Source organism: Haplochromis burtoni, unplaced genomic scaffold (assembly GCF_018398535.1).
Source record: "Haplochromis burtoni strain Fernald_Lab_line unplaced genomic scaffold, NCSU_Asbu1 Contig_548, whole genome shotgun sequence".
In the NCBI taxonomy this organism is placed as follows: domain Eukaryota; kingdom Metazoa; phylum Chordata; class Actinopteri; order Cichliformes; family Cichlidae; genus Haplochromis; species Haplochromis burtoni.
Window position 1 is genome coordinate 189,276 of NW_024582909.1, and position 21,545 is coordinate 210,820.

The window sequence follows — 21,545 nt, forward strand, 5'->3', positions numbered from 1 at the left end:
AAAAATAGTTTAAAAAAAAAAAAAAACTTCAGTGGTGTTGCACACTATTTTATATTATTTTTTAAAGTCATTGTTAACCCTTTAAAGCCGGTCAGAGCAGCACGCTCCGTTTTGCGTAACTATTTTTAAATCCCTGTAGAACCTGAACCGTGTAAGCTAGCGCAATAATTTGTTTTGCATATGAAACCGGAGGAGTTGTACTTACATCTTATGCCATCAGCTTGTCCTCGGTCACGGTTTCGTTCCACATATAGCTTTGCAAAAATTGCATAAAAAGCGCTTGCAGGAACAAAAACATAATATTCCAGAAACACGCTTTGCCGTTCCTATCAGCTGTTCGTAACACTTCCCACAGTGAAATGATGCACATGCTGTTTTCTTTGCAAATTTGCATCATAGGATTGTTTTTTGTTTTTCCTGCAGTATATAAAAATTGCTGTATCTCCAAAATAAAACTATGAAGACACTCAAAATAAATTTCCTGTTGTTGTAAACTATTTTTTGCAACTTTATTGTATTTAAAGTTTTGAGGGATAAACCTCTTAAATTTCTCCAAGTAGAAATATATGTAAACAAAACAAAAGCGATTTTCAATTTTTTTTTGTAGTTTATTGCACTTTTTTGCAATTTATGTAATTACTATGGACTTAATGCATACATATTATTAAAATATGGGCTATAACAGTTGTATTGATGTATAGCAACTTGAAATGCTCCCACAAATGGCACTACAACATGTAAAAAAATAATATAAGCTCTGGTGGACTTGGTTCTATAGTAGGTCTTAAAGGGTTAAATAAATATCGTCAAATAATCGTGATCTCAATTTCAGTGAAAATAATCGTGATTATCATTTTTGCCATAATCGAGCAGCCCTACTGTGGCCCTCAGACTGTGGAACTCTCTCCCTTTGAGCTGAGATCTGTGGACTCAGTGGTCGCTTTTAAAAAAAACAGCTAAAAACTCATCTTTTTAAACTTGCTTTTGGTTGATTTTGATTTTTATGTTTTGGCTTCTGTGAAGCACTTTGTGATTTTTATCTTGAAAGGTGCTATATAAATAACATTTTACTTTACTATTTGCCCATTATGCAAACTACGGGAGATCCAGACTTGGGTCTGTGATGTCCTTCAGGTAGCTCAGCACCATACGGGGCAGAGAATATTTCCTCTAATGTAGAAGGGAAAGAAAAGGAATATGCAAACATGGCGAAATCATTTAAAACGTGATTATCTTAACTGGACCTTCATTAATCCAGCAAAAATCTATGGCAAAAATTTCAGATGCTGGCCAAGGAGAAACAGAATGACAGAACATTGTCAGAATAATATTCTCCAAACGTAACATCCCAGTGCACTTCAGACTCATCAACACCCTTTGACAAAAACTGGCTCATCACAAGGGCTAAACAGTGTAGATTTAGGACAAACTCATACCGTAAGTGGTGAAATGTCTTCATGAACTAAAAAGAAGTTTGGTTTTAGGACCCTCATAAAGTATTGTATCAGAAATAGGGAAAGGTTCCCTTTCATACAACTTGTACGTCTAAATGTCCAAATGTTTCAGTCTAGCCTTGATTTAAACTTTGATTACCATGCAGCTACAGAGATAGATTAGCCCTCTTCACAGAGCGGTGTTACCTGAGTAGAATGCATCAGTCAGCAGAGTAGAAGAATGGGTTGTCCATTTATTGTATATGTGCGTGTGTGGTTCTTAGAATTCTTGCGGGGCAAATATTTTATTTTCTAAAAAGAACACAAATGACTTCTGAGCTGTTGCTATGGTGTAGAGGTAAAGAAATGTTGTTAAACGCCAAACAAATGCATAGTAATAAGTAATAAGTAATGGTGTGGGGGAAAACTTTTGAAAGAACACCAGATCTCAATGGGGAAGAAATTATGCTCGATATCTATACTCCTATGGATTGGGTCATGTAAGGAATGAAAGGATGCCACATTGTTTGATCGATCTACAGAGGGGTGAATTCAAAGACGCCATGAGAGTTAAAGTTCAAAAGTCAAAGTGTTTGTGGTCAGTCTGAGGATTTCATGCTCCTAATGGCAGCCAGGGTGCTTTTGTCTAATATGTAGTGGTCTGTGTCCCTCCATGGTTATGCGAAGGCATAACCATGGAGGGAAGCCAGACCATCACTTATCCACTGGCAAAGCGGTCATGCTGACACAGGGTCTTATTGGTTTTATGGTCAAGCAGAGAGTGTGTTCACTTTTCGCTCTACTCAAGGGCCTGCCCGTTTGCCTGCAGTGAACTCTGCCAGATTGAGGCAGTGTACAAAGTATGTGCCACCACTGGTCTGTGAGCCACTGTTGCTTGTGTCTTGTGTGGGTAGTAGAGCAGGCCAGTGGTGGACCTGGCCAACCTGGTATACAGGCATTTGAATACTGTTAAGATGGAAACAAAAACTCAAAGTTGCTTTATGTCTTCTGTTTGCAGGCATGGATGACAGGTTATGTGTGCCCCCCAGCTAAAGGCCTCAGTTGCCCTTACCTGTGCATCCATTCAATCCCTCTGTGAGAATGTATCGCAGGAACGGGCTGTCGGATGGTACTAGCATCAATTCAGTCACCTCAGAGGTAAGGACATGGTTCTACAGAGATTATTGTTTGTTTGTTTATTTTTGTTTTGTTTTTTAATAATCCCCAAGTACTGTTAAAGAGAGCAACATTTTTTTTAAACAGATCCAAACATGCTAGTTTTATAATGGATGCTTCCATTATTTTGCTTTGCACACAGAAACAAAATTATTTAAAAATAACCCCAAAAGCTACAAGGGTCAAAATTATTAGTGTCCCATGATGCTAATAGCCAGTTGTGTATCCTTTTTGCTAGATAACAGCCTGCAGTCTCCTAAAAGAAAATCCCAGCCCATTCTTCTTTGAGGAATCTCTTAAGCTCCTCTAGATTTGATGGTCTTCTGGCATGGACCTTGGCTTCAAATTCACCCAACAGATTTTTAGTAGGATTTATGTCAGGACTTTGTCCAGGGCTAAATCAGAATTATCTTTATTTGTGCACACAAACAAGGGATTTGACTCTGTCCTCTCTGCATGCAACGCAAGGCTTTGTGATACCTTCTCAAGTAACAGTTCAAACCCTTGCAAAACTTTACAGATATATATATATATATATATATAATACACACACACACACTATATAAGTTTGTGTATATATAGTAGAGCTGGGCGATATGAGATTTTTTCATATCACGATATGTTTTTTTCATTTCAGGCGATAACGATATCTATCACGATATAAGCCAAATAACTATATTTGTAAGATTTAAATGTGCCGTTGCTCACAAGTAAAATGTGAAATAATCAGCAGCTTGTTTTTATTTAAATATTTATTTCCCATAATAAGTTCAACAGGGTAGATGTACTTAAGGAACATGAGACTTTTTCAGATAAATAAAGGCAAATATTGCAAACTACACAAAAGGCAGCCACTAAAGCGTTTAAGTTTCAAAATAGAACAAACAAAACAGACTAAATTGTCAATTCCACTTAGAAACAAAATATTAATTCTAAAAATAAATCTTAGTTTGTTTTACAGAAGAACAGACAAAACTGACTAACTTTTGTCAATATCAAATAAACTGAGAACTAAAAGGAAATTCTCAATCTCTCCTTGTTGTATAGCTGAGCTTTTCAAACAGTTTTAACAGTTACTTTAGTCTGACAAAAGCCGAATGACGAATTAGCGCTTCCAGTCAGAGACTGAGGCTACGTCCACACGTACACGGGTATTTTTGAAAACGGAGATTTTCCGTTTTCGTTTTAAAAAATAATCCCGTCCACACATAAAGGCAGAAATGAAGGAAAATGCTGCTATGAACATGCCAAAGCAGCAGGTGGCGCTAGATTCCTAACCGTGCAGAAATGTTGGCCAATCAGAAGTCTAGAAGCCTCGGTGGGAAAAAGTAAACAAAGCTGGGGCATAGAAGCAGAACCGAGTCGTATGTGTGGAGGGACAGTAACTGTGTGTATATGTAAGCATTTAAACACTGCAGAGAGTAGAATTAACAGTAACAGTATTGTAGAAATTCATTTCACCGAAACAATAACGTGGCGCACAGTGTGACGCATGCACCAGTTTATTGTATTTCCAGACTTGCTTTCGGCACAATTTACAGTGCACGCTACTCTGTTTTTTGTCAGACTTGAAATAGCCGAAATACCTTCACACTACGGAACTTCTATGGCTCTTCCGTTCGACAATCTCTCCGGCATTGGAACCATCATCTGTTTTCTCTTCGGTCACGCTCGGTTGATTTTTCTAGTCGGCACACTCATTTCCTCCATTACGCGCTGGCTCCATTACCCGCTGGCTGCTTCCCAAACAAACACACGTGCGGCTTGGCACTTGTGCTGTACGTAACAAGTCACGCGACGTGACGCTGCGGCTGTGATTGGTTCGGCTCTGCGCTACTTAATTTGGATTGGCTGACCTTTTTTTTTTTTTTTTTTTTTTGAGGACAAGAGCGGCGAGGTCTATCGCGATAGCTTAATTTCTCTATCGAGTAAAAGTTATATCGCGATACATATCGTTATCGTTCTATCGCCCAGCTCTAATCTAATATATAGTATACAAACTTGCAAAAGCTTGTATACTACATATAAATATGGAAGAAATACCTCAGATTTAACTTCATTTTTACAAGCTTTGAGCATCAAGTTAAAGCACCTCATTGCTCAGCAATGGTTTGTGTAATGGCTCAATTTCTTTTAAAAAAAAGGTCAGTTTTTCAGAGGGCTTAATAATAATGACACTGGTAATTTTAGTTGGATTTCTGAAATATTTCTACTACAGGTGCAAATAGAAATAATTGGTGCTTTCTAAAGAAAAATAGTATGTTTAGAATTGATATGTTGAAAATCCCTGGTTTTGTGTAGAAAAACTTAATTACGGGGGTTAATACACGGGATGGGAGAAAACATGATGCCCTAAACATTATTTTATGCGTGCTGTCTCTGAAATATAAAATGTATCCAACATTGTACTTTGTAGTACAAAGCTGGTGGGTTTATTTGTTTGTTTGTGTTTAATGTGAGTATTCAGTTTATATTTTGTATGTATTTTTTATTTGATATTTATATCAAAATGTCATATTATGAAATTGTTGTTATAACAATGCCATACATTTGCTGCTGTGTATGAATAACAACAAAATAAGCCCAGGCATGTCTGAGAGTCAGAGGTGCACATCCCCCTGCCAATGGCTTTTGAATACCTAAAAATGGATCTACTTCAGAAAACTCCAAAGAAGCAGAATATTTTGCAAAATATAACAAACAAAAAACAAAACAAAACTGTTTCTGCTAAATGTGCATTGTGGGAAAACCAATGACTGTAGAAAACAGTCAGAAAACAGTTTTCTACAGTCATTGGAGAAAAAAAAATAAATGTGGAAAACAAATGTTTTTCACTACTTGAGGCTGTTAAGTACAACCAGGCTATGACGGACGAGATGTTAGCAGCTGGTGATGAACAACTTATATTTTAAATAAATTACTGAACTACTTGCCAGTTGTACTCCGTATGATAGGAAGAATAAATAGTGGATGGAAGTTACCGATATTGTTACCTGGTAGAAAAACGGGGCATTAAGCAGCTGGTTAAAAAGCTCGACCCAAGAACGTTCCAGGTTGAAAATATTTTTCAGTTTTATTATGTGACATTATTGTGCAGTTCCTGTAAAGTTGCTTGGTTATTGTTAAAGTGTTAAGCAGTTATTTGAGATTTTTATTTAAAAAGCTTTCCAGGGAAAACTGCCTGGAAAACATTTTCGTGCCTGCATTTGGCTTGGTGTGACTGGATATAACGCCGTGTCACTACTATTGCATTATAATGCATTGCACAGCATATTAAAAGGCAGTAGGTATTATTGAATCTCTAATTCAGTTCAGTTCAATTTTCTTTCTTTTTTTTCCTTTTTTAATTCAAATTCTGTTGTTTTCATTCAAATTCTGTTGTTTTCATTTTAATTCCGTTGTTTTCATTTTAATTCCGTTGTTTTCATTTTAATTCTGTTGTTTGTTTTAAACTTCCGTTGTTTTCATTCAAATTGCATTTTTTGTTCTCAACTTCCATTGTTTGGCACAGCAAGAAGGTCCTGAGTTCAATTCCAACATCAGGCCGGGTCTTTCTGTGTGGAGTTTGCATGTTCTCCCCGTGTTTGCGTGGGTTCTCTCCGGGTACTCCGGCTTCCTCCCACCGTCCAAAGACATGCAGCTTGTGGGGTTAGGTTAATTGAATAATCCAAATTGCCACTAGGTGTGAATGTGAGTGTGAATGGTTGTCTGTCCCTGTGTGTTGGCCCTGCGACAGACTGGCGACCTGTCCAGGGTGTACCCCGCCTCTCGCCCTATGACAGCTGGGATAGGCTCCAGCGCCCCCCGCGACCCTGAAAAGGATAAGCGGAAGCGAATGGATGGATGGAACTTCTGTTGTTTTCATTCAAATTCTGGTCTGGGGTCCGTTCTTTGTACCTCGCTAAGTAAGTTAGCTGGATTTGATTGTTGACGATCTCGCGTGATCTTGGATCGTTCGTTTCTCCGAAGCTCATACAGGACTTGCTGCCATAGCAACAGAGCCATGAGCGTAAACCTGCTTGGGAGCAGGCTTACTTTATGTAAACAGGATTAGATCGCGGCCACTCAGGTATGTCCGCTTCATGTATACGAAAGCAACAGCGATATTTTACCACTGTTTTTCCATAAATAAATATTATCAATGTAACTAAAGATAATGCAGTACTTGATCCTTTTATTGATTTCATACAGATACATACAGGTCATTTCCTAAAAAAAGGGAAATGTACTATTAACATTCTATTTCATGTATTTGATTATTTCAGATGTAATTCATATTTTAGAGTAGTAATAGTAAATTACTTCATGTAATCAAGATGAGAGACCACGGCTATAAAAGCGAAGGTGGATTTGGGAAGCTGTCGCAGCCATGTCCTGTCCGTATACGCGAGCACCCATTGCGGAAGGTGCGAGATTGATAAGGAGAGTCCTCAGAATTCAGCGTATATTGCGGGACAGACAGGATCCTTTAGCTCAGCGCGACAGTGTGCTCATTGAGAGATATCGATTTTCCCGTGAGGGTATTATTTACTTAACCAACTTGTTGACGAGGGGGTGCAGGACCACCACCTGTCTTTTTTTGCTCTGCCCTTTTCTTGGTTGCTGTTATAAACAAACAGATTATTTCAGGGTCTCTTTCCAAGAGACTAAAAGCAATATAAGTGATAAATATTACCATTCTGTAGAATATTCTTATATTTCACTTTTACTTGTTCCCATGTTCTAGTGGGTCCTGTTGTGGCTCTAATGTGAAAGAGGATATAATGTAATATAATATAATAAATTTACCCTACCGCCTACTGGTGTTGGCCAGAGGGGCCGATGGCGCGATATGGCAGCCTGGCTTCTGTCAGTCTGCCCCAGGGCAGCTGTGGCTACAACCGTAGCTGCCTCCACCAGTGTGTGAATGTGAGAGTGACTGAATAGTGGCATTGTAAAGCGCTTTGGGTGCCTTGAAAAGCGCTATATAAATCCACTCCATTATTATTGTTATTATTAAATTACTTACGAGTTTAATTTGTCAGCAACTTTCTGCCAGCCCTCTCTCCTTGCTTTTGCAGCCTTTGCAGTGTTCCCTTGCGTTTTAATTAAACTCTGAAACTCCTGAAATCCCTCAATCAAGAGTTCTTGCTCTGCTGCCGAAAAATACCGAGCGCGCTCCTTCGACATTTTCGCCGACCAATCAAAGGGTTGCCGATCAATGTTTCTACTATCGATGCGTAGCCCCTGTTAAGCCACCCAGTGATCTCACATTACTTCATCCAGCTGTACTAATCGTCAACAACAGGTGTGTTCGGAGAACCGGAATAGCGAGCTCAAAGTTAGCGCGATGATTTGATCTTGGATGTGTCATTTGATCTTGGATGTAGTAAGCGAGGTACGAAGAACGGACCCCTGTTCATTCTTATTCTGTTGTTTTCATTCTAATTCTACTCTTGTTATTCAAATTCTATTGTTTGTTTTAGAATTCTGTGGCTTTAATTCAAACTCTGTTCTATACATTCTAATTCTGTTGTTTTCATGCAAATTCTTTGGTTTTTGATCAAATTCTGTTCGTTTAATATATAGCGCCAAATCACAACAACAGTTGCCTGGAGGCGCTGTTTATTGTAAGGTAAAGACCCACAACAATACAGAGAAAACCTAAACAATCATATGACAACCCCCCCCCAATGATATTATATTTGATATTATACAAATATACTGACAGCTGGAAATCTGCAATTCTAATGTGATTACAACCTTTTGAATCAGTGAATACAAGTGCTCAATTGCTCAAACCGCTTACTTGCTTTTGCAACGCTTCTCTCCGGAAACATGTCGCAGAACTATAACTGTAACTAAAGGAGGGTGAAGGAGGGTTGGGGGGGTGGTAGGAACAGGCATGAAGGCCAGCCAGCCAGTCAGGAAGCAGAAGACCAAGAGGTGTTCTTCCTTGCTGCCCTCTGGTAAGTTTCCTTCAAACCAGAGTCTTCCACAACAGATAGAGAAACACTGCTTTTATGCTTTATGGCTTATTGTCTATTTTCTATTATTTGACCTATTCTTATTGATAGCTTATTGATGGCTTATGTCTCATGTGACTCAGTTACATCAAGCACTGAATTTTGTTACTACACTATACATGGTACACACTTCTACACCTTTATTTCTAGATAGATAGATTTTCCACAGCTTAAACAAATGTATGCATTCCAAGTTCTTTTTTGGATCACTAGAAATCAAACTATCTATTCAGCCATCTTCAACCATCACTGGCTCTGTGGAAGTAGAAAAACACATTATTTTAGACACTTTGAGACCAACTTGTGGTCTTGTTGGTTCCATGTCATCTGCTTTGTACTAACTATGGTTCTTTGTTTCTCAGATTCTCCACCCATCTTGCTCAGCCATCTACTGACCAGTGAGACATTTATCATGCTTCATGACCAAGCACCTACCTGCTTTCCCACTGCTTTCCAAGCCCACTCCCTGTACTCTCAGCTGTTTGAACACTTTATAAATAAAACTGAATTAAGTATTTAACATACATGTGGACTTGGAGAAGGCATTTGACCATGTCCCTCAGGGGGTCCTGTGGGGGGTACCTCGGGAGTATGGGGTGTCTGGCGTTCCCCCGGACAAGCTGGAGGAGGTGGCTGGGGAGAGGGAGGTCTGGGCTTCTCTGCTTGGGCTGCTGCCCCCGCGACCCGGCCCTGGATAAGCGGAAGAAAATGGATAGATGGATCCATTGTGTTGTTTATGAATACAAATAACTAAAACAAACACTAAACATATAGATATACCTGTATTATAATTTAATGTGTTACCATATTCTTTCATGGCATATTTCAAGTCCTCGGGCGCTTGGATCAGAAACACTCTGTTGGTTAATATCATGTGATTAAACTAAAAGAAGAATCACTCTTGGACACATTATTTGCTCACTTGTATTAAGGCAAATAATACAATATAATTAATAACAAGTATAACAATAATGATAAACCACTGGTGATAGTCAAAGTTTTTTTTTTTGTTTTTGTTTTTTAAAACCATGTCACTTCTAATGACCAGTGTCTTATAGTTTTGTTTTTAAAGCCTTTATCTGTTGAGTTTGGTGATGTATCATACAAATGTTGTTATAAATGTTTAATAGTGTAAAGATGTTCCCATAGACTGACCAATACTGTGTAATATTGCTGATAAGGCCAACAGGAGGAACCAAATAATCTCGTAACTGAGAACTGTAAAGATACCTTAATTCCCAGGAAATTTCTGTATTCATGTCACTTTTTTCTAATTTCTCATTTAGAGAAATTTAAAGAATTTTGTGCCTCTTTTGTCTTCTGTATCGTGAGACCCAAAAATTATGTCAAATTGGCATTGTAAAGGTTTTCTCACTTCCTAATATGCATCTAGATACACAAGTATAATACTTTACTGAATTTCCTGGAGGAATCCACCCGAGGGATTAATAAAGTCCTATCTAATCTAGTTTAAGTATGTTTTTGTTTGTTTTTATTTAATTATGTGATCTAACTTTCTCCCTTTGTGTGGCAAAAAACAATGTATATGTGTATATCATTATCGTCAAGGACCAGCCAAGGTCCAGTCAAGAATCAACCACAATGTCCCTAATTCAGTAACTGCCGGGGCCTGGAGGTTAGAGTTGTGTGGTGTGAGGAGCTGAAGGAGGTGCACAGGCAGAAGGCTGTACAAGCAGACTGTTGGGAAGAAAACACCATAAATTAACTTCTGCTTAACTTGCAAAGCTTTGGGCATCGGGTCCTTCTGTTACAGTGTTCAGCCTGGTTCTGCTGGAAATTTCTTACTGTTTCAAGGGAGATTTTTCTTCCCACCACTACCAAATGCTTGCTCATAGGAGGTTGTTTCTTCCAATATTTGTAGGATCTTTATCTTGCCAGTATAAATAAAATTTAATTAGATGGAAATAGCTTTGTGGTGTCTTGTTGGGTTGTGTTTGAAACAATTCCGTAGTTGCCGTAGTAGTGTTCAATATAGTCCTCTAGTCGTTTTCTCCAGTATACGAAGTATGCATTTTGATACCTGTCAGCTGGATTCTTTATAGTAGAGTAAAAATCCAGTGTTTAAAGTGTGCCTCATTGTGCGGTACATTATGAGTGATGCATGCTGTTGAGAATTCATGACAACTACTGCAATAAAAAATTTAAATCTACACACATGCCAGTTTCAAGTGGCACCTCTAAAAAATATTTAGTTAAGAAATTTGTGGCATTTTCAGTACTTATTTTACTCACTGGTTGAGAATGACCAAACGCAATAAGCCTAAGCTTAAGTGCCAAACTCCACCTTAATTTTTCATTAATATTTTAATACCCCCTGTGAATCTAGACTCTTATTCTTGTCACAATGTGGGTTTGTGTTTCTGAGCTCATTAACAAATTATTTTCTACATTTGAAGAAAGTTCTAAACTCAGAGGACATGGCCTTATTCGAAATTTCAATGCTGCTCTTGGGTGGCTCAATAATTATATAAATCACAGAGAAAAGTTTATTATTTTATTTGTTTAAGCATCAGAAGTACTTTCTTCGACAGAGCATCAAGTTTTACTCATCATATGATTTGTGTTGATAATACATTTGTAAATACTTCTTTAAAAAATATTAAAATTAATAATATTGATATGCAAAAATGTACTGCACATGTACTGTATCAGAATCAGAATACTTTATTGATCCCTATACCTGTATATATTTATAGTGGATAATTGAGGATAATTTGGGGGGCATTTCCACTGCAATCTGTGTCTACTGAAGAATGTAAAGAGAACTATTGGTATTGTTGTAAAGGAGTATTTAATCTGATGGTAATTTTGGTATCAATTATTATGTATTAATTTTTGACATTCCTAACCAAAGTCACTACTTTTTTCATTGTTACTGTGAAACAGTGAAGAAACAACTTACCACACAAGTATGGCTGGCAGCAAATCACAATTGCCTAATCTGGCACAGTAAAACGTAAAATATTTTAGTTACAAATCAGAGGATTGTCTTGCATGAATTGTGACACTATTGTATCTTGAGTTATTCTGTGATAAATTGATGGTGAAATTTGTTTCTGTCAGGCCAGCAGCAGCTCTGACTCTCTGCAAGGACCTTATGTGAACTACGCCAAGAGCTACGATGCGGTCGTCTTTGATGTGCTTAAGGTGACACCTGAGGAGTTTGCTGTAAGTATGTTGATTAAATTAGTTTATGAGGTTAATGAATAACTTCTATAAGAGAATATCATGGAATAGATATTATGGAATAGATGATAGTGAATGGCATATAAATTTAATTTAAGTACATTTTCTTTAAAAACCTTGCCATTTAACATTATTTTCAGATTTTTAGGTGGCAGCCTAAGCTAAATTGATTATACCAAAGAACATAATGATAATTTTGGATGATACTTGGTTAACATGAGTAATTAGCTCAACAATAAAATTAGCTTAGCTTAACAATAAAAATAATTTACTGTTACTTGGAATTCAAGATTCAGATTTTTTTTTCTTTTACTACAGCAGAGCTTCTACAACTTTGAGTGTAATTTAATTGAAAAAAATTATATATAACAGAAAGAGTCATCTCTTTTGGTCATCTTGTCTTGACCTGGTCAAAAGTGGGTGGATCTGAAGGAAAGGAATACAGAATGAACAGTAAAGACTAACCCTTTTATCCTGGTTAATTTATTTTCATAATTGCTGGAAGCAAAAGTCGTTGAAATTAAAATCCAAGCCCTAAATCAAACATGATTGTGATATATTTTATTTTCCAATCTTTTTTGGTACACTGGATTTTTCAAGCATCCTGCTATGGACTAAGTGATATGCTGGAAACAAAGTAGAACAGCTGTGCCATGTTAACATAAATACATTTAAAATAGGAAAAAACATGCTTTTCCGTTAAAGTTTTCATTATTAATTAAGGTTTTCAAAAATAATACAAATAAATGAATGAATAAAAACATCATGTAGGTACTGTACAATTACAGGTAAAAAGCTATCCAAACCTATCTGGCACTGTGTTGAAAAAAGTAATTCCCTCCCTAAATCTCCTTGTGCCACCCTTTGGAGCAACAACTGCAGTCAGGTATTTACAATAACTGGTCAGGAGTCTTACACATTGCTGTGAAGGAATTTTAGCTCACTCATCTTAGCAGAATTGTTATACTTTAGCCACTTTAGAAGGTTTTCAAGCATTATCAGCCCGTTTATGGTCATGCCTAAGCATCTCAACTGGATTAAACTCAGGACTTTGGCTAGGTCACTCATAAACCTCTATTTGATTTTTTTAAATTAAGTAATTCATTATTTTGGAGCCATTCAGAGGTAGATTTAGTGATATGCTCCGAATCATTTTCTGGATGAAAATGATGCTTCAGGGTATAAACTGATAGGTGGACATTGTCTTTCAGGATGTTCTGGTAGAGAGCAGAATTCATGGTTTCATCAGTTAAGGCAAGTCATCCAACAAAGGTGCAGCAAAGCAGCCCCAGAACCATCACACTACCACCACCATGTTTTACTGTTGGTATGATGATCTTTTCATGACATGCTCTTAGTTTCATGCCAAATGTAATGGGTCAGAAACCTTCCAGAAAGTTAAGCTTTTGTCTTGTTAGTCTACAGAATATTTTCCCAAAAGTCTTTGGTTTTGTCAAGATGTTTTTTAGAAAATGTGAGACAAACTTTTGTGTTTGTGGTCACTTGTGGTTTTTCACTTTGGATGACATGGATGACATCTTTGCTTGGTCTCTTTGTTACTGTTTGATTCATGAAGACTGACCTTAACCGAGGCATTTGAAGCCTGCGGTTCTTTAAATGTTATTCTAGGTGCTTTGGTAACCTCTTGAATCACTAATGTGGTCTTAGAATAATTTTAGTAGGCCAACAACTGTTCCAAGATTTTTCCATTTGTGAATAAGGAATACCTCCTGTACACCCACCACCCACCTGCTGGGCGGCGGTCAAGGTTGGAAGCCCTGGGAGACTGATCCCCCCAGCTATTGAGGCTGGTAATTGGGACATGGAACGTCGCCTCTCTGGTGGGTAAGGAGCCTTAGCTAGTGCCTGAGGTCAATACCAGCTTGATATAATCAGGCTTGCCTCAATGCATGGTGAGGGCTCTGGAAGTCTTCAGGAGACTGGATGGACTCTGTTCCAGCCTGGACTTCCCCTTCGTAAGAGGTGGCAAGCTGGGGTGGGTATCCTTGTATCCCGTCGCCTTGATGTCGCTACTTTTGGTGTTTTCTCCATTGGGCCGAGAAGGTTGTTTCCCTGTATCTTCAGGCCAAGGAATGAGTCCTGACTGTCTGCTTATGTGCAGAATGATGGTTCAGAGTATTCAGCCTTCTTGGCGTTGCTGGGTGGGGTTATTGACTGTATTCCATTTGGGAGGAATGGACTTCCTGATTTGAACCTCAGTGGTTTTCTCTTATTGGACTTTGTCAATAATGAACACAATATTTGAACATAAAGATGTCAATAAGTGCACGTGGCACTAGATCTCTGGCCATAATGTTCTGGACACTTAGATGAAGGAGGAGCTGAACCGTCAGCTGATCACCACATGTGGTGAGTTGGATCAGGTGGCAAGGGAGGACGCTGGACAGACATGGCACACCAAAACATATAGCGAAGGTGCATTGGGAACACCTGGCAGAAGCCCCTGACCACAAGATGTTCAACTCTCACCTCTGGCAGAACTTTAATAGTGTTCTGAGGGAGGCTGAGGACATTGAGTCTGAATGGCAAAGTCACTCAGGTAGTTAACAGGGTTTTAATAGTTTTGCAATTTTCATTAGTTTTTATTTTTATTTAGTTTTGACTTCAGATTTTCAATTTTATATCAGTTTTAATTAGTTTTTACCAATTGTTTGCTAGTTTAGTTTAGTTTTTATTTTTTGAAAATCCTTAGTTTCAGTTTAGTTTTGATTAGTTTCAGTTATAGTTTTAGTTGTGTTTGCAATAATTAAGTGTAACAAAATCCCAGTTTCATCATATCAGTCATTCTCTTCTGCTTATCCTTGGGTATGTTGCTATTCCAGCTACCATACCCTGCACCCTGCACAGGTCGCCTGTCTGTCGCAGGGCTAACACGCAGAGACAGACAACTCACATTCCCACCTATGGGTTCTTTAAATAAATAAATAAATAAATAAATAAATAAAGGCAGATGAACAACCATTGATACCAGGCAACTATAAAATGTATATCTTGGCCCCAATGAGACTATTAACTCTTGCAGCACCGGGTGTTCTAATTTTGGTTCAAGTGAATTGATAAACTTTTTGAAGGCAATTGACTCACACAGTTATGTAGATATCCCAGTCCTGTTGTCTCGGGATGCATCACGCTGCCTTGCCTGGGGTTAGCTTCTGTTTCTGGGGATGAGGGTTGAGTGTGCTCCCTTACCTTCTCAAGGTAAGCTAGGTTAGCCTTCTTGTGTGAGCTTTTCAAGTGCACTTTAAGGTTTGTGGGATTTTTTTCCCTTTAGAAATGTCCCTCATAATTTGTCTCTTTCCACTACAAGACACTTGCTTTATCCAAAACACAGTCATATTCAAAGTAATCCCAAATTGGACTCTGGCGCTTTCTCCCGACTTTTCCTGACATGATTCTGCGCGTGGACGGAGCAGCAACACAGACGACTCGACTAACGTACTGCCACCTGCTGGCATAATGAGACAGCAAGAAAAAAATCTGGAAACTAAACTTCATTTTCACCCTTGACTATTGTATGACACGCACACATCAATGAAAACTAAACACATTTTTGCTATAAATTCAGTTAATTTTAGTTAGTTTTGTGAACACTCATTACAGTTTTAGTTAGTTTTCCTTTTTTTGTTTTTATTTTTATTTCCATTAATGAAAATGTTTTTTCACTTCTAGTTTTCGTTATTTCGTTAGTTTTCGTTAACGATAATAACCTTGGTAGTTAAACAACACCTTGGTGGCCTTGGTGAATGAAATTCACCCTAAATTCCTGAATTCTCTGGATGTTATAGGGCTGTATTGCTGGACACACCTCTGCAGCGCTTGTGGCAATCTGGGCCATTGTCTCAGGATTGGCAGACTAAGGTGGTGGTTCCAATCTTTAAGAATGGTGTGTTCCTACATGTGTTTTATAGATTTGTAAAAGGAATTCGACCATATCCCTCAGGGTATCCCGTGGGGGGTGGTGCTGGAGTATATGGTGTTTGGCCCATTGTTATGAGCCATTCGGTCCCTGTACAGCTGCAGTGAGAGCTTTGTCCACATTGCTGGCAATAAGTCTAACTCATTTCTAGTGGGTATTGAACTCCACCAGAGTTGCCCTTTTTCATCAATTCTGTTTATAATTTTTATAAACAGAATATCTAGGTGTGTAGCCAACTGGTGAAAGGCATCTGCCTTGGTGACCTCAGAATCTCATCTCTGTTTTTGCAGATGATGTAGTCCTATTCGTTTCATCAGGTCGTGGTCTCTATCTTACACTGGAGCAGTTCTCAGCAGAGTGTGAAGTGGCTGGTGTGAGAATTAGAAACTCAAAGTCTGAGGCCATGGTCTTCAGCCAGAAAAGGGTGGAGTGGAGTGCCCACTCTGGGTCAGAGACATTGCTGTTCCAAGTAGAGGAGTTTAAGTAGCTTGGAGTCTTGTTCATGTGTGAGGGGAGAGATGGACTGGGGCTGAGGCTGCAGTTATGCACATGCTACACCAGTCCTAGTCCGCCACGGAGAAGAGAGACAGGAGCGTAAAAGCGAAGTTGTCGTGTTATTGGTCAACCTATGTTCACACTCTCACCAGTGGTCACAGGCTTTGGTAGTAACCTAACGAACAGGGCTGTGGATAGAAACGGTAAGCTTTCTCCTCACCCTATTTCTCCTTTAGAGATGAGGGGTTCAGCCATCAGAGAGAGGATCAAAGTAGAGATACTACTCCTCCACATCGAAAAGTGCCACTTGAGCTGGTTTGGGCATTTGACTAGGATACTGCTTCCACTCTGCAGCTTTGCTTGCCTTATCTCAGCATTCTATTAAATAAAAGAAGCAAGACTAGACAGTTATTACTAGCAGCACCAATCAGCCCCAACTAGCACTGCCCTGAACCCATTGCATCACCCCTCGTCTGCAGCTGAAATACCTGTGTTAAAAAAATACTCCAGTTAAAGTTGAAGCATTGATTTTACCTCTTTCCTCAAGTAAAAGTGAACAAGTACAGTCTCTGTAATCTACTCAAAGTAAGAAAGTTAAAAGTATAATCTCTTTTTATGCACAGACAACTGGACATTCTGCTTTATTAATATACTTATATATATAAGTATGATATTAGTACATGAGAATTCAAATGTTTTTTGAATCTAAATTCTAATTCTAATGAATGTACTCAGTTTGAATCTGTTATTTAGGAACACAAGCAGAATTTAAAAAAAAAGAGAATAAAAACAAAAAAAATGTCTTCTGCTGCCTCCACTACGAAATAGAAACAGTGAACGGTTACAGTGAGATTTAGCAGGTGGGGCAAGACTAAGATCTTTTGTAGTGGCACAGCTTGGAGAAAATACGAACAGCTTACAATAATTTATATTGTGAGCTCCAATAGGTTTTCTTAGTAGAGAAGCTGTTATCAGCTGACCTGTTGCTGTTTGTGAATTTTCACAACTGAATTCAACAAGATCTAAGAAGCTGTGTGACAGCTATCTGTGCTGAGTTCCATTTCCTACACCAACAGCATACAACAACATACATAACAACATAATGAGTGAATTCAGTGAAAGAATCTAAGCGTCATCAGTTTAAATGTAAATTAATCTCTGCTACCTAACACTGACCATCACAGCCACTGTGTATCAGTCCAACACAGTTTTTCAATGTGAATTCACTACATTAAAGCTAAGCTAATCCTGCAAAAAAGTACTCAGAATTTTAATGCAACATTACATGTAATCTTTAAATCTTCAGTTTATGTGTTAAGTGTCACTGAGGAGTCCTTACCTTTAAATGTACCCTCTCTTCTTCCCCTTCTCTCCTATCTTTTCTTATGTTTCTCCATCTCTCAGTGAAGTTAACTCATTTTTTTCTCTCTCTGGACCTTTAGCAGCTGGACCTTTAGTTAGCAAAACACTGTGTGACAAACTGCGCACGAACAGTCCATGTCTTTGCTGATATTTGTTGAGCTGATAGAGATGTTGTAGAAACTGTCATGTAGAAATGTTACTCTCTTTATGCCTATTCTTCTTCTGTAACACTAGCTATACAGTTAGGTCCATAAATATTTGGACAGAGACAACTTTTTTCCTCATTTTGGTTCTCTAAATTACCACAATGAATTTTAAATGAAACATCTTCGACTCCAGTTAAACTGCCGACCTTCGGCTTTAATTCAGTGGGTTGAACAAAAAGACTGCATAAAAATGTGATGACCTAGAGCATTTTCTAACACAATTCCTTCATTTCAGGTGCTCAAAAATAATTGGACAAATTAGATAACTGAAAATAAAATGTTCATTTCTAATACTTGGTTGAAAACCCATTTGATGCCAGTGACAGCATGAAGTATTGAACTCATGGACATCACCAGATGGTGGGTTTCCTCCTTTTTAAAGCTCCGCCTGTTTGTAGACCTTTTTGTCCGAAGTTTACTCTTCAAAATGCATGCTCAGTTGCGTTAAGATCAGGTGACTAACTTGACCATTTAAGAATATTCCACTTCTTTGCTTTAATAAACTCCTGGGTTGCTTTGGCTGTATGTTTTGCGTCAGTATCCATCTGTATCAGGAAATGCCACCCAATCAATTTGACTGCATTTTGCTGCAGACAGTATTTCCCTGAACAACTAAGAATTAGTTCGGCTGCTTCTGTTTTGTGTCACATCATCAATAAATGGTAGTGTCCCAGGGCCACTGGCAGCCACGCACGTCCAAACCATCACACTACCTCTGATGTGGTATGCTTTGGATCATGAGCTGCAGTCTTCTCTTTATGGTAGACTTGTATATTGATTCGTCTACCTCCTTGGCTGTTTTGAAGGGGTCTCTCTTCATTATGGAAATGATTCTCCGATCATCCACCGCTGTTGTCTTCCGTGGACGTCCAGGACGTCTTTTTGCATTGCTGAGTTCAACAGTGCTTTCTTTCTGTCTCAGGATGTACTGAGAACTGTAGATTTTTCCACTCCTAATGATGTGGCAGTTTCTCTGATGTTTTTTTTTTTCTTTTCTGTTTTCGCTGCTTAAGGATGGCTTGTTTTACCTGCAGGGAGAACTCCTTTGACAGCGCGTTGTCCATTCACAGCGCAATCTTCCAAATCTATCAACTGCAAGCACCACACCTCAAAACAATTACAGGGCTTTTATCTGCTTAATTGGCAATGACATAATAAAGGAATTGCCCATACCTGCCCATAAAATAGCCTTTAATGTTCAATTATTTGCAATTACTTTTGGTGTCTTTAAAAAGAGGGTGGCACATGTTAAGGAGGTGAAACTCCTAAACCCTTTATCCAGTTGAATGTGGATACCCTTAAATGAAAGCCAAGAGTCTAAACATTATGTCCATGTCCATTATATAATTTTAATCGGACTTGGTGTGTGTGTGTGTGTGTATATGTTTATGTAACTTTTTTTTTTTCTTTCAGAGTCAAATCACCCTGATGGATGCACCAGTGTTTAAAGCCATACAACCAGAGGTAAGAAATGCTTGTGATGTTAAAGTGGTGGGTAGTCTTCTAAAAATCATTTCACAGTTTCATTCTCAATGCCAACTGTGGAGTGTCATAAGCCTAATAGTTGATTATTACTGAATTCTTCAAGCAGTTTCTGATTAATTTCTATGAGCTTAGATGTATAACAGTCCCATGGAATATGAACACTGTTCTTAGGCAATATGATTATGATTGCTAAATGGTATCACCTATATAGTGGCAATAACAGTGCACTCAGTGGTGTGACTCTTGGCCAGACAAACCTTTACTGCGCTTCATTGAAAGCCATCTTTCTCTACCATTAAAAAAAAGGTGAAAAACCAAAATGCAGGATTCCCCTCAGAGAGCTACTCCTCCTCATTCACTGATTACAAGTATTTCTGCTCAAGATGGTCTTCACAGCTGCTCCAGTCAGCTGAACCTGGATTGTCCTCCATGTTTGGAAATGCTGCTTAGCCTGCATTAGTCAGTAAACTTCCTTTCACTGTTCCTGGCTGAAAAATCTCGAAGCATTAGTGTCTTCAGATGCTATGTGCCAGGAGGATTAGCGGGGAGAGAAATGGAAAGAAATTGAGATTTGGAATTGGCTCGGGATGAAATCCCCTAATTACGTAATTGTACACAAATCTGTTCTTCTAAAATGGCACCCCAAGTAGTTTTATCTCTAAATGTCAGTCAGAAAGTTATGACTTTGCAGCCATGGGTTTCACATCTGTCAGTGGTAGGTGTACTATAAAGCCCATCCAACATGTGTTCAGGCTTCCCCCAAATGTCACTTGAATCAGGTTCAAACAATTCATTCCTTTTTTTACCAAACAAAAGCACATATGTACTTCTGTTGTTTTTGTTGTGTTTTGTTTACCTCAATTTAATAATTTCTAACATTTGTATTATCTTGGCTTTTTAATATTGTGTTGATGGATTGAAATGCAAAAGGATTACCATGAGTGTGTGGAGCAAAGCATATGCTTTTTGTTGTAGATATTATGCATTTGTAAGATATTTGTTGATAGATTTTGACATGGCAGTAAGTTATTAAGGACTGAATATATATAAGTTTGTCATTGCTGCATAATGTATTGCTCCCTTTGGAAAAATACATTCTTGAAGGCTCTTTGCATAATTAATCACCAGCCTCTGGTATTGACTAGTTGAACGGTAGTCCTCCAGGTTCAGATCTGTTGTTTCAAATCTGGGCTTTAATTCGGCTATTATATAACCCTCAAATTCTTCTTTTTGATATATTCCTTGGAGAAATTTTCTAGTGCTAGGTTAGGATCTATTTCTCTTCCAACTTCAAGTTTCAGACAGACGACGACATTATCTTGCACCACTGCTTTTGAAGTGTTACAGAATTCAAATGGATATTAGAAACCACAAACTGCCCAATCTGTAACACAGCAAAAGCAGAACACTTCCTCCACCATGCATCTGCTTCTTCATTGAAATCTGTCTTTGGTTTGTGCCAGTTATCTCTACTAAGTCTGGTCAGTCTTTATGCTTTCTGGTAAACTGTAGTTTTGGATGGATGTAATTTTTGGACAACAAAGGCTTCTCTTGGGTCACCTTCTTTTTCCATAACGCATTTGGGTCTTGAGCTGAATATGGTGGGGTTCTTAACAAAGTAGTTGTCATTCGTTGTTCATTTTTCAATTATTCAGTTGCATGTGGCTGAGGTAGTCCAGTGGGTAGTCTACCAATCAAATGTTAGTTTAGTTCTGAGCTCCTCAAGTTCACATGCTAAAGTTTGCTTGGAGAAAGATTTTCTGACCCCAAATTGCCCCTAGTGCATCCATCATAGTGAGTGTATGTGTGACAGAAAGTGTTAAGTCAAAGTAAAAGCTCCCTTGGAATGCTGGAATGTTAAAATCACTGGGCTCCATTGCTGACTGTTTGTATATGGGCTGCACAACTATTGAGGCACAGTGCAAGCGGAGCAGTACACAGCCTGAAAAACAAGCCTGGGGTTAATGAAATCCAAGACTTAGAGAACTCTCCACACATGCCTCTGCCATGAGAGAAGCGAAGCAAAAATTTCAGGTTGCAACTGTTGATTCATCTGAGTTTTAAATACTTTGAGCAAAGCATTTAGGACTTTCCAGCAGTTAATCTCTACATCTGTCCACATATCCAGATCTAATTAAACATGAATCTGAATACTTGGTGAGTGGCACGTTGAGAGTGGGAGCCCATTGCAGCAGCTTCCTTAGTTGCAAAGCATAACAAACTGCCCTGTACAATGTAT

General features: G+C 38.4%; 1 protein-coding gene across 3 annotated transcripts in view; it reads left to right on the forward strand.

Moving 5' to 3' along the window:
- LOC102301614 (ras-specific guanine nucleotide-releasing factor RalGPS1) overlaps nt 1-21,545 on the forward strand; it is a 91,915-nt gene that overhangs the window by 10,851 nt on the left and 59,519 nt on the right. For 2 of the 3 annotated variants that reach the window (XM_005947899.3, XM_005947898.3), the window contains exons 3-5: nt 2,452-2,591; nt 11,699-11,803; nt 19,235-19,285. In XM_005947899.3, coding sequence (XP_005947961.1) covers nt 2,535-2,591; nt 11,699-11,803; nt 19,235-19,285 — 213 coding nt within the window. In that variant the 5' untranslated portion in view covers nt 2,452-2,534. Of the gene's footprint in view, nt 1-2,451; nt 2,592-11,696; nt 11,804-13,032; nt 13,149-19,234; nt 19,286-21,545 lie in introns of those variants that run through there. The other variant, XM_042214310.1, reaches the window with a different exon arrangement.